At 50.5% G+C, this 16,020-nt stretch overlaps 7 protein-coding genes across 7 annotated transcripts; 4 read left to right on the forward strand and 3 right to left on the reverse strand.

Moving 5' to 3' along the window:
* Positions 1 to 101: 101 nt before the first annotated feature.
* On the forward strand, positions 102 to 806 carry F5J12DRAFT_780632 (uncharacterized protein; the record flags this gene model as incomplete). The annotated part of the gene is made up of 3 exons (XM_051742497.1): positions 102 to 206; positions 266 to 594; positions 785 to 806. 3 exons carry the CDS (start codon positions 102 to 104, stop codon positions 804 to 806), a joined length of 456 nt encoding a protein of 151 aa, XP_051603162.1.
* A 445-nt stretch (positions 807 to 1,251) lies between these two features.
* Positions 1,252 to 3,952, forward strand: F5J12DRAFT_925694 (uncharacterized protein; the record flags this gene model as incomplete). Its single annotated transcript, XM_051749369.1, has 5 exons — positions 1,252 to 1,699; positions 1,760 to 2,025; positions 2,083 to 2,331; positions 2,477 to 3,816; positions 3,871 to 3,952. 5 exons carry the CDS (start codon positions 1,252 to 1,254, stop codon positions 3,950 to 3,952), a joined length of 2,385 nt encoding a protein of 794 aa, XP_051603163.1.
* F5J12DRAFT_450396 (P-loop containing nucleoside triphosphate hydrolase protein) lies at positions 3,846 to 6,733 on the reverse strand. Its single transcript, XM_051739491.1, has 10 exons — positions 6,299 to 6,733; positions 6,134 to 6,245; positions 5,896 to 6,082; positions 5,758 to 5,839; positions 5,616 to 5,704; positions 5,249 to 5,565; positions 5,039 to 5,196; positions 4,452 to 4,985; positions 4,272 to 4,392; positions 3,846 to 4,211 (listed from the first exon to the last, which is right to left on the reverse strand). Exons 1-10 carry the CDS (start codon positions 6,707 to 6,709, stop codon positions 4,066 to 4,068), a joined length of 2,157 nt encoding a protein of 718 aa, XP_051603164.1. The 5' UTR covers positions 6,710 to 6,733; the 3' UTR covers positions 3,846 to 4,065.
* Positions 6,734 to 8,623: 1,890 nt separating this feature from the next.
* Positions 8,624 to 10,990, reverse strand: F5J12DRAFT_810777 (uncharacterized protein). The gene is made up of 5 exons (XM_051744807.1): positions 10,843 to 10,990; positions 10,674 to 10,773; positions 10,201 to 10,612; positions 9,686 to 10,143; positions 8,624 to 9,627 (listed from the first exon to the last, which is right to left on the reverse strand). The coding sequence occupies exons 1-5, from the start codon at positions 10,917 to 10,919 to the stop codon at positions 8,848 to 8,850; spliced, it is 1,827 nt and encodes a 608-aa protein (XP_051603165.1). The 5' UTR covers positions 10,920 to 10,990; the 3' UTR covers positions 8,624 to 8,847.
* An 80-nt stretch (positions 10,991 to 11,070) lies between these two features.
* Positions 11,071 to 12,827, forward strand: F5J12DRAFT_810780 (uncharacterized protein). The gene is made up of 4 exons (XM_051744808.1): positions 11,071 to 11,232; positions 11,286 to 11,337; positions 11,393 to 11,748; positions 11,805 to 12,827. The coding sequence occupies exons 1-4, from the start codon at positions 11,097 to 11,099 to the stop codon at positions 12,353 to 12,355; spliced, it is 1,095 nt and encodes a 364-aa protein (XP_051603166.1). The 5' UTR covers positions 11,071 to 11,096; the 3' UTR covers positions 12,356 to 12,827.
* A 566-nt stretch (positions 12,828 to 13,393) lies between these two features.
* F5J12DRAFT_780637 (uncharacterized protein) lies at positions 13,394 to 15,004 on the forward strand (the record flags this gene model as incomplete). The annotated part of the gene is made up of 7 exons (XM_051742498.1): positions 13,394 to 13,461; positions 13,518 to 13,613; positions 13,667 to 13,770; positions 14,144 to 14,362; positions 14,419 to 14,529; positions 14,783 to 14,802; positions 14,870 to 15,004. The coding sequence occupies 7 exons, from the start codon at positions 13,394 to 13,396 to the stop codon at positions 15,002 to 15,004; spliced, it is 753 nt and encodes a 250-aa protein (XP_051603167.1).
* F5J12DRAFT_450621 (uncharacterized protein) lies at positions 14,994 to 15,965 on the reverse strand. The gene is made up of 3 exons (XM_051739492.1): positions 15,480 to 15,965; positions 15,098 to 15,410; positions 14,994 to 15,045 (listed from the first exon to the last, which is right to left on the reverse strand). Exons 1-2 carry the CDS (start codon positions 15,729 to 15,731, stop codon positions 15,177 to 15,179), a joined length of 486 nt encoding a protein of 161 aa, XP_051603168.1. The 5' UTR covers positions 15,732 to 15,965; the 3' UTR covers positions 14,994 to 15,045; positions 15,098 to 15,176.
* Between the last annotated feature and the right edge of the window lie 55 nt (positions 15,966 to 16,020).

The following is a 16,020-nucleotide window of genomic DNA, read 5'->3' on the forward strand; positions in this document are numbered from 1 at the left end:
TAGGGGTGCAGCATAGCATGTGGTACATGATGGTTTCCGACATCTGTACTAGCATAAAAATTTAGAATCCTAAAACTAAAAATTTCTGGTTTGGTTAAACAATGCCTCGCACCAGCAAACATTTGTTAAAGGCTGCTGAGACTGCTCGTGCTGCCAAAGCTCACAAAAAAAAGCACTCTCATCTTCCAGAGATCCCTGAGAGTTTGGTAATTGAGGTACTGCATGCAGGGAGCTCAGTATACTGGGTGCTGAATCATATTATCAGGCCACAACTACAGATGATGAATGCAACTGGGATGGCACTGTTAACTTGGTCCCACAAAATAAAGTCGAGGCAGGGCCTGAGTGCTCTGAGTCTGGCAGTACTGATTCTGAGTTAGAAGTTTGGGAACTGGAAGGTGAAGAACTTATTCAAAACTTGGGTCATTGCATCAACAAGGAACAAGAGCTACTCACAACTGCTCCATGGCCATACTATGAGAGGTTACAGAAGGGTGTTGGGGTCCATGCTATTCGAAAAATGGGAACATTGGGCGAAACATGTGGATGGATGCATACAGAAGTGGGCTGGGAGCTAAAGATGCTCAGTTTCAGGTGCAGGCCTTTAGCTCATGGAAATACAAGTCACACTGACATGCTGCAGAAAGCATTGCAAAGACGGTGGAAGGGGTGGTCATTAACCACAAATAGTAATTTACAAGGGTCACTTTCCTAATTAGAATGTTCCCACACCATCTAGCAAAATTGATAACAACTTCAAGTTATAACTTTGTCATTTTTCCAGGTATCAAAATTTCATTTGGTGAAGTTCTTCTAACATTAAATTGGAGTCATTTTACAAAGAGACTAAGGAATCCATTGAGTTTTGTGTGTGCTATAAGTTTTGTACAAGAGTGGTGGTGACTAGGTGACATGCACCATAGCAAATTTGGGCGGGTCTCTTCGCAGGATACCCATTTATTACGTTCATAATTACATGGCCTACGCACAGTGTCTTTCAGTAGCATTGAATTGAGTACCGACGAACAGGCGAGGGTTCCTCACTTTCTCGCATGCACACCCTCCGCTTAGTCAGCGGCCTACCTGTCAAATTTTCTGGAATAAATTGACATAATTTTGACCCATTAAGCGAGGAGGACAACCAGCTTGTCAACTACACACTATGTAATAATAAGTCTCGCGTGTTGTTATTACAACGCAGACTTTCCTGTTACTTTTCTACCCTGTCCTACTAGTACTATACCGCAAAAGATGTCCCGCATCCCTCAGACATCGACGCGTCGATCTCAGGCTCGCCCTGCAGTCAAAACAACGCTGACTGCAACCACTTCACACTCCCGTGCATCCTCCCCTTCCAAACCGCCAACTAGTGGTACAAGCTCTCCAGCCCCGACACCTCGCGTGCGAACTAAGTCGATCCCTAAATCTCCTTCGAAGTCGATTCGTCGAGCGTCTCCTGAAGAAGAAATCCCAGTACCAAAGGCACCCGCCCTTAGCATCAAGGAGGCTATTGCACTTAAGCGCGCGGAAGCAAAGAAGGCGGCAGTAAAAAGTATTTCCAGCAGCGCGAACTTGAACCCCTTCGAAGATCTTGCGGACGCCATTCCTGAGCCCCTTTCGGCTCAGAAACAGGAGGACGATGCTCTTGAGCTCGGCCGCTGGTCCGTCAAGGAGACCATAGAACGCGCTCGCAGTACAGGTGTGCCAGCCGAGCTTTGTGTCTCTCAAAAGAACTCATCGAATAAGGGTCATGCCATAGGTTCTCTGAACCTCGCCTCACGTTCCTTACCGTGTCTCCCGTCTGCACTATTTGAGATTCATCTAGGAATTACACCGGACCCACTCAAGTCGGTTGTCCAAGAGCCCCCGATCACCTCTGCCGAGTCCTCAAGCAAGCGCCCCACGCAGCATGGTGGTCCGGCCTGGTTCGAAGCACAGGACTTGCAAGTGCTGAAAGCGTGGTGCAATGTGATTGTCGAGATCCAACACGAGATATCCCTTTTCGGATCCTTGAAAGTCGTCGACGTACGCATGTTTTTCTTATTTGTTTCGTGGTCCAGCTGAAGCGCGCAATGGCTGCAGTTGCATCAAAACAAGATATCAAGTCTACCTGACACGTTCGCCGATTTGACAGCCTTAACTACACTAGATCTCTCCCATAACTCGTTAACGTCGCTTCCCCATAATATCTGGACACTACCCACCCTTTCTCACTTAAACCTGTCGCATAATGCTCTGACTTCCCTGCCTTTTGGCGAACCTTTTGGAGATGGTACTTCTCGTTCTGTGAAGGGCGGCGACACATGGAGCTCGGGAGGTTTCTTCGGACCTGTAATTACGCGTGCAACGACACCCTTGCCTCGATTGTCGCACCTGGATGTTTCGTTTAACAAGCTCATGGCCTCTACCATTGATCACAATAACCTCCCGTCTGCTCTGACCAAGTTCGATCTATCTTCGAACCCCATTTCATTAGGGAACGCAGAGTCCTGCCTCCCTCCTGCGCACGCTAGGGTCGCTCAAGCAACTAAAGGAGTTGAGGTTTTCGTACGCCGCCATAACAGATGATGCTTTTCCTCCCTCTCTAACCGGCGGGGATGAGATCCAAGTATTCCCTGCGTTGGGTATACTGGACTTAGAGGAAACCCAAGCGACTGCCGGTGCTGTACAGCAAGCCCTTTCTGGACTTAAGCAGACCTTCCTGTTTGACTTTACGAAGGACAAGCCACCTGAGGGCACCCTTATGGTTGCTGTGGGTAAGAAGGTGGTCAAGGAACCTTGGGAGGTCGAGGCAGAGAGGCGGGCGAGACATAGGAGTGGGAGATCTCAGGCTTCCCACTGGACTGACAGCCTGCCCGAGGAGACCCAATCACCACAGGAACACGTGAAAGATGCCCAGGAGACCGAACAAGGGGCAGATTTATTCGCGGAGGGTAGACGCCGACCTACCAGGACAGCGCGCCCAGCGTTCTCGGAGAATACCACCTCCCAGCCAGAACAGAAAGGTGACTCGCTGGCCAGCTCCCAGTGTTCTTCTGCTTCAAGCTCCAGCACCTTCCAATCTTCGATTGTCAACCTCAGCAACATGCAGTACTTCAACGGTGCAACGCAGACCCTGACCCTTCCTCCTCTGGCCCCTCCGACAAGATCTCACACACGTTCGTTCTCTCTGGCCGCTTCTACATCGGGTCCGTCACTATCTAAGGGAAAGATCGACATCGCTCTGCCGACGGCTACCCTTCCACTAGCACTCATCTCATCTCAACCGTTCGCACACACCTTGCAGATTCTCGTGTTGAGCAGCAGGAAGTTGGACTTGAGCGTTGCCCTACCATCTCTCACCAGTGAATCGAGTGTCCCATTACTACCTGCCCTGGAGGAACTCGTACTCGATGGCTGTGGTCTCGGTGACACAGTTGCGGTGGCGCGCCAAGGAGAAGGGTGCCTTTCGACACCGCCGAAGTCAACGGAGGCACTATTGCCCTTGCTCACGAGGTTATTTCCAGGCCTAGGGACTCTTGATCTGACATACAACTTCCTCACGTCCTCAGCCCTCCGGAAGGATGTGCTCGCAGGGCTGATCATGGCATCTACCCAAGATACGCCTGCTCGTAAGGGCTTGAGACACCTGCGTTTAAGGGGAAACCGCATCACAGATCTTGATGGATTCCAGGAACTCGCGGAAGTTTTCAAAGGTCATCGTGTGTTGTCTGATTGGAAACTCGAGGAACTCGACTTGAGGGATAATGAGATTTCCAAACTACCGCCGGAACTAGGGCTATTGCCGTTAGACGTATTCCTGGTTGATGGGAACGTGTAAGTCTTTTCCCTTAATCCGGCTGAGTAACCTATCTCAACACTTTACAACAGTTTCAGGATTCCGCAAAGGAAAGTGTGGGAGCGTGAAGGGACGAAGGGATTGTTGAGCTGGTTACGTGGGCGATTGGATTGAGAGTACCATGGTGAACAATCGGAAATTCACCGAGGTCACCGGATGCATGGGTCGTAAACTCACTTTACTTGAAATCAAATAGTCTACTCATTTTATCTCAGTAAACAAGATACTCATGGCTGCGACGGGTTCGTAGCCTCTGGGGAACTGTCTAAGGCTTGCTGTAACCACATATCGTGATACAGGCCACCAGAACGCAACAGTTCTTCGTGTGTGCCCTGCTCCACAACTTGACCGTCTTTCAAGACAATGATAAGATCTGGGAAATGAGTGGTGTCAGTCCCATCGTACCTACCAGACATACTCAACGCCGGCTTACCAGCTTCTACGATGGTACGCAGCCTATGCGCGATGAATATACTCGTCCGAGCACTATCCAGCAGGATGTTATTGATACTGCGCATGATCTCTGACTCGGTTTGGGCATCGAGGGCAGAAGTCTGTAGTAGTAAGTTCAGAAATCCACCCCTCTAAGCGCAAGATGAGGGAAGGGGCGTACAGCTTCATCAAAGAACAAGATTGGAGGATTCTTAAGCAACACTCTGGCAATAGCCAGTCGTTGCTTTTCCCCTCCTGATATCATGAGTCCGCGTTCACCAACGGTTGTCTTGTATCCATCTGGCAGGCTCATTATAGTACTATGCACACTCGCTTTCATGGCTGCTGCCTTCACTTCCTCGTCTGTTGCATCAAGACGACCGTATCGGATATTGTGCATGATGTCCGAATGGAAAAGTGGCGTGTCCTGTGGAACGACGCCTACAGACCGCCTTAAGCTCTCTGATTGGATATCTTGGATGTCTTGACCGTCGATCAAAATTCGCCCTGACCAGGGATCGTAGAACCGGAAGAGAACTCGGAAAACAGTCGACTTTCCACTACCAGAAGGACCGACGATGGCCACTTTCCTGCCAGCAGGTACAGTGAAGGAAAGGTTGCGAAAGATTGGGCGATCAGGATGGTAACCAAACGTGACATTCTCGAATCGGATTGAACCACCTTTCAAAGCCAGTGGTCGAGCTCCGGGTTTATCCTGAATAAACCTTCGTCGTCAACAATACTAGTGGCGGGCAATTACATGGTTACCTTGACGGGCACATTCTCCGTTTGTAGATTGAACAACGCTTCCATGTCCAACAAATTTTGACGTATTTCCCGGTAGATAGAACCAAGGAAGTTGAGGGGCAGCGATAATTGGAAAATGAGTTGGTTCGCCATCACAAGGTCACCAACTGTCATAGTACCTGTGTATCACCAAGTCAATGCCAGATTAAACTAGCAGAGAAGAGTGAGGACCATTCAATACCCCCTGGGCTGCTAGGAACATCGTGGTGGTGAGTGCGGTCGAGAATATGATGTTCTGCCCGGAATTTAGATACGCTAATGACGTGGTGATCTTGACTGAGGAGTTTTCGTATTGCTTGAGGTATTTGTCATACTGAGTAACCTCATACTTCTCATTATTAAAGTGCTTCAGAGAGTCGGGTAAACTAAAGAATTGATCAGACCGCTCCAACGGGCTTACTTTGACAGCTTCATAGTTTATCAAGGAATCGATGCCAACGGCTGCGGCCTTGTTGTCCGCCTTATTTGCATCACGTCGAAACTGGGTCCTATGAAAGAATGAGAATAAGAACCTTTCCAGCTTGTAGATTTCCGTCACCTCCACGAAGTTGTCCGCACAGTGAACCAGGTGTAAGCGGCCAATGTTGTCAAGGTGATCGCAGCAAAGTCCCAGCCAAACTTGTAGCTCTTGAGGACAATGGTTAGTCACTACCGATGAGTAACACAGGACATGAAGATACCAGGATGCCGCAAACCATAGATATTTCGAAGGCAGTTGGAACAATCCGAAATAGGATGGCTTGTAGCATGAAAGAAATTCCCCTAATATATGCAAGTGTGAGGAGAGTAATTCAGGAAATGTGGGATATGATCCAGACTTTGTTCCACGATCGATGGCGCGCGTCAGTCCGCCAGTTTGACGAGACAAATGGAACTTGAGATCTAGATTTAACAAGTGTTCGAACGTTTCCCGAGCGACCTTGCGGATAGCGCGCTGGCCAATATTAGCGAATACGGCGCTCAAGAGCTCCCCAAACAACGTTGCTCCGACGCGTGCAGCCCCATCTAGGATAAGTTGTCAGTATCCAATGAAGAGTTTCATGTTTATTGGCATACATCCAAGTATGAGCGAGCCGGCCACAACCCAGACAGTACTTTGGGTTCCCGCGTCGATGTTGAGGACATCAATGATGTGCTTAAACAGTTGCGGAACTTGTACGTTCAACACCTTTGACCATTGATGAGGGCCTTGCATAGCTTGAGGGAGGATGACGTCCAAACCTTAGCAGAAATGAGCAAGGCGAAACCGAGGATCACTCTCCCCCGAGTGCTCCAATCATTCTTGGGCCAAACGTTCTCCATCAATTTCTGGACGACCATCCAGTCTTTCCTCCGTTGCTCCCGGGGAGAGGTCTTGGCTGTCGTCGCCTGGGTGCTCTGAGCGGATTCTGGGGGCTTTTCCGCCTTCGTGTTACCCGGAGAGTTCCACCTTGCATTGCAGGAACTGAAAGTGCGCAAACACACGCGTGCCCTAATGTCAAGGCAAGGCAAGTGGTACAAGCGATTTAAAGCCACGCCATGGGCGATACGCGAGAGGCTGCGTATAGGTGAAGGAGTCGCTGCATTTGAGAAAGCCCTGAGAAATGCAGATCGACAGGACGAGCGTGAAAGGTGCGACCCGCTCACTAACATCGGGTGTTTGGCGTCGAGTCCAACGGAGGCTTTTGTGCAGAAACATCGCGTCTAATCTTATCATCAAGTTTTTCCCTGATAGTTTCCTTGTACAGTCGGTTATTACACGGAAATATTACTTATATAAGCAAGCCAATCGAGAGACGTTCTACGATACACCGCTAAGTGGCGGGGCGGTCAAATTTAGGTCAAGAAGGGTGTATATTTCGTGTGAGGTAGCGTATTACGCCTCGTTTAGGATTTTCGTCAAATATTTTTAGACCAAGTCAATTCTAGGACATTACAAAGACTACTGATGTCCAGTCGAGCTCGGGAATCAATTCAGCATTAGAGGGCACAGGAGAGGGGATCGAAGGTGGCCCCATCATATGGGGCCAATATTGAGGGCATGCCTTCATTCGTTTTGTCGATGGACATTAGTCCTCATTCTAGGTTTAGTATGTGATGTGTAGTCTCAAGTCTAGCCACTGAAGGGAGTATATCTCAAAGGGATCATGTTGATCATCAGTGATAATTCTTCTGCGTGCCCGTCGAGGGTGAATAACGCTTTCAACTGCAGGAACTGTCGTGTTGAAGGTGTGCCGAGGGTGGGCGAGCATGCGCTGCATGGCAGCGCGACGGACAAAGGTAACCAGGACGGCTGGGCGCTGATCGAGATCAATGGTATTCGAGATCTTTGGGCCATCAATTTCTGGGCAACCAACAAATTTTTTCATCCTGGTGCTCTCGGGGGGGCTGTACTGCTGTCGTCTAGATGGAGTCGCTTCTATTGAGAAAAGAGCATGAAGAGTGCGACCCACCCACTAATATCGAGCATTTGTCGAGTGACAATCACCAACGTGCGGAAATGCATCTAATCTATCAACAACATTTTCGATGATGGCTTCCTTTTGCGGTCGTTTATGTCTTTGCAGTGACGTTTGTAGATCTGGTAAAATGTGCAAGCTATCGACCATTCCACGCTTGAACATCATCGCCAACCGTAAGCGCACCGCAAAAATACTTACAATGATACACCCTATCGGAAATAGGCTGCACCTGATGGAATTCTCAACGTTCTTGTGCTTCCGGGTCACGCGTAATGAAAACTTCAAACGTACTTAGTCGTGGCGAGTTCTCCGCGGTCTGAGAATGTGTACGTTTTGGAGTTGGACACGCCAACATGCAGTTAGGTTATGCTATTTTACTTCGTCGGCACAAATGCGCCACATAACACAAAGCTCCAGTTCCTGCCACATTCCACACCGAGTTTTAGGTCACCCACGCAGTCATGTGAGATTTCCTATCGGACGAACGAGTTCTAGATAATATTGTAGGGCCGCACGGTCCGGTCAGCAGCCATAGCCCTCCACAGCTTGGCAAGCAAAAGTACTGACCTTCTAGGCGGCACATACTGACGTATACTGAATTAACGTTCAAACCAAGTGCCGAATATTCTCTATTAGAACGCTCTTCACAGCCTCTGCCAGGGTCAAATCCCCACGCTGCACTGCATTCGACGTGTTTTCGTCTGCACTTCTGTCGCATTGCGTGTACAGTACATGCACCCATATGTAAAATGAAATCGGACCGCGCAGGGTCGTGGCGTCATAACTCATATATACACATGGCACCTTTTTGTACCCCGCAGTTTCTCCATTAGGGTACTAGACCAGAAGGTAAGATTGAAGAAGGCGAGGCCCGTCTGGGTTGTGCGCCGTTCTTCCTGGAGGGCTCTAAGACAAAATTGAAGAGTGACGCCTGGTGGGGCCCGTCAGGGTCAGGGTCGCGCGCAATTCTTCATGGAGGGCTCTGAAATGAAACGTGACTTCCGGAGATATACATATATGGAGCCCTCCAGAACCTTGTATGGTTCGGGTCCAAATGCACCCCTAGAAGTGGAACAAAGAATTGTAGGGATCGTCCGAATGCGAACGGACCCATCAGATCTCAATCATTGCAAGAAGGGGGCAACCAAATCACCTCAAGATAAGGCAACTGCAGTGAAATGAGCTACAACGCGCAAAATTTAGGATATGCATGTATGTAAAAGTACAGAACGAATTGACTTGTGGAATCCTGGCGGAAGGTGTCGATGAGAAATGTCCTGCAATAACACGAAAGCACAATGAAACCGAAATATCGCTTGAATGCACAGCTCAGATCCACTCTGAACCGCCCCACCACCGCTTGTTTGCCCCCCTTACTGCCCATTCTGATACACTGTCCGTAGCAGCCACATAGATAAACCCACCATCCGGGTCGAAGCATGTCCCTGCGATGTCATAGTCATAATCCTGTGTTGGGGTTGGATCGAAAATGGCATCCTCTCGGGTGATGGTCCTGCGACGAGGATGGGAAGAAGGTCGTGAACTCGTATGACGACCACCCGTAGTGCTACGTGTCGGGGAGGGAGAAGGCTGGACCGGAAGATGAATCGATGGAGGGGGTGAAGATGATCGCGATGGTCCACGTGAAGAAATGCAGTCCCCCTCCATCTCGTCCACGTCCATCTCAACGTCCTCCGGAGCGACGTCGCCATCACTATATCTGAGCTCATGTCCATCGACTCTCCAACCACCAGGCGGTGAAATCCTCTCCATAATATGAGTCCGTGTGTTATGGCGGCCGCGGATTACGGGGAAAACGCTGTGGTCATGTTCATCCTCCATTCCATCTCCACGACGGAACTCGCGTCGTGGGGGGCGCCACGAGGGAATGGGATCATTGTCCGGAAAGACCCCTCCGAAAAATTCGCCCACTGCACGTGTCATGTGTGGAGACGGCATAGGGCGCCGTTGCGGTCTCGGATCCAAGTAAGCAGAGGGACTGAACAGTAACCGAGGTGACACTGTTTTCCGCCTGGAAACCCCAGGAACACGGACGGTTTCTTCCTGTTCGAAGGTTCGCGCATCGAACACATGCAGAAGATTTGTGTGCTGTGTCAATGATAGGCCGTGAGAAGGTGCAACGAAACAGGGACAGAAATGTACCCACCTCTGTGAACGTCATCAACTCTTTCCCCGGGCGACCATTTGTGCCACCCGAGCCGAACTTGACATTTCGGGCCCCCCACCCGGGGGCTCTTGAACCTCCCCTCGTCCAGTCATTTGGGTCGTCGCTAAGCCAACTACTTGACTCGCCATTCCCATGCTGTCCGGTTGGCGACCGTGTTTTGTCAGTTTGTATGACTTTCATAGGCTTCGTGCTTCGTACGTCCCAGACGGCGACTACGCCCTCTTGAGATGCAACAGCGAACTTCATTCCGTCTGCGGAGAACGCTGTTGAAAAAGAGGCTGCAAGTGATGCCGAATACAGCCGTGTGTCGGGGGGTGGGACATTGAGAGTGACGATGGGATTGAAGGTGATGCGTGCACCACCTGTAAGCTGGTGCAAATAAATCCGGGGCGAATCCCCGACGGACAGGAGAGTTCTCCCATCAGGAGATATAGATGCTTCACACGCCAGTCAGCCTCGCCAAACTCAATCTTGACCAGGTGTGGCAGACTCACAATGATTAACCGGCTCTTCTAGCTTCAACAGGCCACAAGGCCGCATCTCTTTCGGCGCAGAGTCTTCGCGGATAGGAATGTCGTAAAACTTGACCTTCCAGTCGTTGTTACTGACGGCAAGTCTGGGCTCAACGCTGCTTTCATTGGACCTCGTTAAGCTGAGAGAGCTCAGCAGGACAGAGTTGTTAATCGACCCAGAAAGTTTTATAAAGTACTTCCAGATATGATAATTACAACGTAGTCTTGATGAATGGTCGTCTCGCCGTTCGCATCGCGAGGATCGGTTGTGGAGTGAAAGGTGAATTTCCGCATCCTGGCCACCAGCAGCCAGCAGGATCTTGTCCGTTCCGGGCACATGGAGGGATGCCAGAGTGTTTGGAGTGAATGTCAGATCTGCAATTGTCCGCGGGGACTGTGGCGCGATGGCAAGGGCGTGGGCAATAGGGCGTAGGGAAAGCGAAGTGACAACTCACCGAGTCTGGCGCGTAGAGATCGTGTTCTACGATAGAGGAGTTCTGTACATAGTTGAGAACACCTGGTTCCTGTGGGCAAATGACGAGATCACGCAGTTGGCTGAAATGACCCGAGGCAATAGGGAGGCTGAACAGATGGGTTCTCAAGGAGACGTAATAAAGTACTCACACATGACCGATTGTAACCTCTGCCGCGGAAACTTTACTAGGTGTGCAAGATGATAATAAGGATGGGTGGCGGGCCATAGTTGTTACAGGTTCACTTGAGCAGTGCAGTGAAAGAGACGTCAAGTTGGATGCATCGGGGTACCAGGGTTGATGGCGCACTCAGTGACCCGGCCCGTCAATTCGGTTTACGGGAAGGTCACGTGATGTCCGACTAGACCACTGCAAGTGACTAGATTGTGTACAGTGGTCGCAATCATGAGCACGAATGAAACCTCGACGGTGACGATCGCCAAACCGAAACCGACGAAGAAGCCCCTGAAGCCAGCACGGAAACAGGTTAAACCTGGTGAGGTCGAGAGAAAGGAGACACCACAGACCGGGAAGGAGTACAGTGGGTGTCATCACAAATCCGGCGCATGACAACGTCCTGACCATTCTCAACAGACATTTGGTACAATAAATGGGCTGGTGGTGATCGCGAGGATAACTACTCCAAGTGAGTATCTCTACGGTAGTGGACAAGGCACAATCTGACGCCACCGTAATTACAGCAAAGTCAAGTCGCAGACGCGATGTAACATCAAGAAGGACAGCGGCCTCACTAGAGCAAACACTACCGGGAATAAATACTGCTGTCTCTTTTTCTCTCGTGGGTGCTGTCCGTATGGCTGGGAGTGCAACTATTTGCACACACTGCCGGACCCCGACAACGCTTTGCCTGATAGTTCGAAGGATTGTTTCGCACGAGAGAAGTTTGCAGACTACCGGGACGATATGGGTGGTGTTGGCAGTTTCAACCGGCAAAACCGCACCTTGTACATTGGCCGGATCAAAGAGACAGGACCTGGCCCTGAAACGGAGGAGATAGTGATTCGACACTTCAAAGAGTGGGGGGAGATTGAAAAGAGCAAGTACCTTCCGTGTTCTCCTCCAAGCGATGACTTGTTAACATCCCGTTCAAAGTACGTGTCCTGCAGTACCGGAGCGTCGCTTTCGTGACATACAAGTCCGAGTTGCACGCTCAGTTTGCCAAGGAGGCCATGGCGTGCCAATCCTTGGACAATGATGAAATCTTGAATGTGAGATGGGCGACAGAAGATCCCAATCCTGTATCGAAGGAACAGGAGAAACGATGGTTGGAGGAGCAAGGCCAGGAGGCCGTCAAGGCGCGCATGGATCCCCGTATAGTTCAGGCGATGCGGGCTGTCAGAGCCCTCGAAGAGGGAGATACGCTAGATGACGAAGGCGAGGTTGTGGAGGCACACGGCGAGGTTTTCGAAGACGGGCCCATGGTTAAACGGAGAAGACTAGACTTTACGCCACCAGATGTGCAACCTTCCGAATCCCCGAAACCTCAAGGCCTTCTCTCCGCTGATACCTTGGAGGGCTTGAAATATTTTGCTGAAATAAAACGACAACATGGTAGCAACACATCCGCGCCGATCAATTCGCGGCCAAATCGAAGCACCACGGGACTGGGGCTAGCTGAGTATGGAAGTGAAGACGAGGACTAACAGTGAGCGTATCATGATGTGGTAACACTATTATCACATAAGGGTTGTGAATGTGCATAGGTGACATGATGGCAATGGAGTGCGGATGTGTCCGTCCCTGATGGGAGAGAACAGCGACCGTGATGGGGCACGGATACGGAGCTGCAGCCGTGGCTTGTTGGCAACAAGCCAATCGCCCAACCATCATTGACCTGCGTGCCGTAATGGGTGGGTCCACTCGGTCTTTGACCCGTTGTTTACAAATCCGTGGTTGGCCTATCTATTTACGGGGAGTCGTTGGCAGGCTCTGACAAATGCGGGAATGCACGTTGGAAACGCGTGTTTAGCTGGCCAACGCCCACGCCCAAGTGGTATGACCGACGAGTGGGTTATGAGAAAAATTCTTTTCTGGCCTGGAAAGCCTCTTCGACAGGCTCCAAAGCATGCGTCGGCGATACAGCGACACTTCATGCAGAGCCACCGATCACCAGTGTGCAACCTGTGTGAACGATTGGAATCGACAATGGAACGTTGACACGAGCGACGTCACGTGATCCTGCGACCGAAAGCGGTGCAGAGCCCTCCAAGGGGGCTGCCAGGAAATGCCATTTGCAAGCCACCATACCCCCCCCCCCTCTTTCCGTGGAAAGCACAGCCCAAATTCTATACGCTCACCTTCGTTGGCAGGCTCGGGCTATGTTCTCGTCGGCAAGTCGGAGAATATTCCATGCAGAAGTGACCTGCAGAATTCCCTGGAGAAGTTCCGTCCTCTCCGGTTCGTATGTTCGTCGAACACATGCACGATGAAGTGCACTTCAGCCACGCCGAAACTCCCGGTTTGAATTCATGGACAGGTTAATGTTCCAATGCCGTGAACCTTGACGTATTGCCTGGCGATCTCCTGGATCTTGGTCTTCTACTGTCCTCGTCTTCCAAGGCGCTTTGAGGTGTAGGCGCCATCGTATCCCTGTTTGGTCCTTGGACTATATAAAGGGTAGCAATTCGAGCAATTTATGACTCCCCTCACTGACAATCCCCTCTCGATCATCTGACCAGCCCATGACTGCCAATTCTATCCCTTCCATCCGTATCTCACCCGAAACAGACGGGTATCAACTTCCCTCTCTGTGAGGCTGTCGGTGCCTTGTGCAGTTCCCGCTGACTCACCCATCATCTGCTCCAGACACTATCCTTCTTCTAACTCTGAGACCACTAACATGAGAACCGTTGCCACCCCTTCCATCTCACAGTCCTCTAAAGCTTTTGATCCTCATCCCTAGTACGTGTTCACTGGTTGGCCTGGTTCATAGCTACCGTCTCACATCTTGACAGCAACGCTTTGGCACTAGACGATTTCATCATCACTGAAATGTATGATCAACTCCAGAAGGATGACTGTGATTATCCAAGCAGCCCTTTTCTCCCAGATGATGGAAGTGAGTGAAACCATAAGATCGGTTACACCACACCGTCATTAATTCAACGTCCAGGCGAGATTACGAACTCCCAGCCCGTTTCATTCGACATAGGAAGCCTCGGGTCGGAACTCTGTACCTTCCGGTACATAAGTGGGCCGGCTGGAACTCAGCCCATCCCTGCTGGGAACAATGGATAACACCTTCCTCTTACCCTCACCCTCCTCCCCGCCGTCCTCCTACCACGGATCGCAGTCCCCTGCATCCGTATATAGCGAACTCAGCAGCTCCGACATTGAATATACATCTCCAGCCTCTTCAGTCCCCACCGACGAGAGCAGCACGTATCATGGTTCTCCATTTTACGCTGATCATTATGGCCATCCTTGCTCAGTTCACCGCCACACTTCGACCGAGTCCGTCGCTACAAGGGATCTTATTCTCCCACCACGTGTTCCAGGTCATCACCGCAGCCACTCTGCACCGTCCATTTCCCGGGGCCGCATTGCAACCCAAGCAATGCTAGATGCAAATGCGCGACGTCGGGTGCATGACGCTCAGTTCACGTGCGGCGAGTGTCACCAGACGTTCACGGCACAGTTTAGTCTGAAGCGTGAGTCTACAAGTGGTCCATAGATTATAACCTATTCATCCTAACGTTCCTTCCAGGTCACCAGCGGTCACACACAGGCGAACGTCTATTTCAGTGCAGCATTCCAGGCTGTGGGCAGAAATTCTACAACAGCAGCGACTGCAAACGTCACGAGAAGAGCAAGAAACGTCATCCTAATCTCGCGTAAAGCTAATCTCGTTCAAGTCCGCGTGCGGTTTGCATGGGGCCAGGCACTCCCGAAGCACTGCAGTCTTCATAGAAGTATCCTTGGTATAAGTGACCTAAGCACGTTTCGGAACGCCTTGTTTTCCTGAACATCTCTTCACATCTCACGATTACCCTCCCGTATCTGTATACCCTAATTGAGACCAATGACGTTTTTCTTTTTTGCTTGTTCATGCAAGGGTAGTTTTGTTGTAGGGCTCGCTGTTGTTGCGTCAGTATGTATTCCGCTCAAACCTCCTAACATGTCCTCACGTTATATGAATTGCAATTACCATTGTCCAGAATTCCTCGACATGGCCTGCGGCTGAGATACGGAACCGGCACCCTAGTCATGAATGTGTGACTTGGTCTGACTCAGGCTCCAATGAGCGCCACACTGCTAAGCAGTGGACGACCTCTGTCAGCTATCAAACATGAATTGAGCTACACCGTTACAGTAAGGGAGCGGGCTATGTACCCTGTAATGGAATCCGTATTCAGCCACCAGCAAATTTTTCGGAATAAACGTACTTAGTGTGGCGCTGCAAAGCAGACGTCCACTTGCAATAGTGTTTGCGTGGCTGCGCAGTAGGCAGTGCGGGCCCGCAACTTATGTGCAGGCAGACCGAACACGTATATGTTGGCCGGTTCCGCAGTCGACATGGACGAACTCACTCAACGGCACGGCCGCCCTTCTGCACGTGGGGAATTCAAGTACTGACGTAGTGAAACTGGAACGTGGTGGCGCCCATAACAAGGACCGAGTTAATGCAAGCTCCGAGAGTGGCGAGGGCGGGGCACGGACAGCTTCGAGATAGGTCTTGAAACTTCGTGAGGACCACGTCTGAAAGCCGATTCTCAGCGCAGACGCCGACGACGCTCGCCACTACAAGAAGGGGCAATTAGCACTTACACGGAACCATCGATATACTCTGACTTGATTAATCCCGCCGTCCTGGCGAAATTGTGGCCAGCATGGGCGGTTCGATGGTAAGGTTAGCGCAAGTTCGCCCGCTTCCATTATTCCTAGGATGGGGATGCAGGCAGTGTGCAATGTGCATTGTCCTCCTTCGAGAAAAGATGGCGTTGCCAACTGATAAATTGAAAAAAAAAAAGCTAATTGAATAGAGAGGGCACCCAATAATAAACCGGCGATACTATGCATGATCTGACGGACGTTTCAAAGCGGTTTGGAACTACATATGTAAAGGGCAGTTAATATCTCGATAAACAGCTCCGCACGATGAAAGAAGATCAGGAGATATCTGTTGATCATGAACGCTGAGCACCGCTTGTTGGCTTCGTCGCGCTGAAGTTTCTGTTGGAGTAACATGGGCGGATGGGAAGAAATAGAGGAAGAGCCGAATAATAACATGAACCGATAAGACAGGCATGTACCGCGCGCTGGTCCATATTGCGTTAAATTTACCGGGTAAACGTCATGAGTGCCCATT

The sequence above is a fragment of the Pisolithus orientalis genome (assembly GCF_024613125.1).
Source record: "Pisolithus orientalis strain OTSU chromosome Unknown F5J12scaffold_5, whole genome shotgun sequence".
NCBI lineage: Eukaryota > Fungi > Basidiomycota > Agaricomycetes > Boletales > Pisolithaceae > Pisolithus > Pisolithus orientalis.

Coding starts and splice junctions, on each gene's coding strand:
- F5J12DRAFT_450621 (XM_051739492.1), bottom strand. CDS start 15,731: ATGCATAGTATCGCCGGTTTATTATTGGGTGCCCTCTCTATTCAATTA. Junction 15,411..15,479: donor GAGTATATCGATGGTTCCGT/GTAAGTGCTAAT, acceptor ATCGGCTTTCAG/ACGTGGTCCTCACGAAGTTT.
- F5J12DRAFT_450396 (XM_051739491.1), bottom strand. CDS start 6,709: ATGTTAGTGAGCGGGTCGCACCTTTCACGCTCGTCCTGTCGATCTGCA. Junction 6,246..6,298: donor CCTTGCTCATTTCTGCTAAG/GTTTGGACGTCA, acceptor CAATGGTCAAAG/GTGTTGAACGTACAAGTTCC. Junction 5,705..5,757: donor CTATGGTTTGCGGCATCCTG/GTATCTTCATGT, acceptor ATTGTCCTCAAG/AGCTACAAGTTTGGCTGGGA.
- F5J12DRAFT_810777 (XM_051744807.1), bottom strand. CDS start 10,919: ATGGCCCGCCACCCATCCTTATTATCATCTTGCACACCTAGTAAAGTT. Junction 10,613..10,673: donor ATCTCTACGCGCCAGACTCG/GTGAGTTGTCAC, acceptor ATCGCGCCACAG/TCCCCGCGGACAATTGCAGA. Junction 9,628..9,685: donor AGTTGATGACGTTCACAGAG/GTGGGTACATTT, acceptor TCATTGACACAG/CACACAAATCTTCTGCATGT.
- F5J12DRAFT_810780 (XM_051744808.1), top strand. CDS start 11,097: ATGAGCACGAATGAAACCTCGACGGTGACGATCGCCAAACCGAAACCG. Junction 11,338..11,392: donor CGCGAGGATAACTACTCCAA/GTGAGTATCTCT, acceptor CCGTAATTACAG/CAAAGTCAAGTCGCAGACGC. Junction 11,749..11,804: donor GTGGGGGGAGATTGAAAAGA/GCAAGTACCTTC, acceptor TCCCGTTCAAAG/TACGTGTCCTGCAGTACCGG.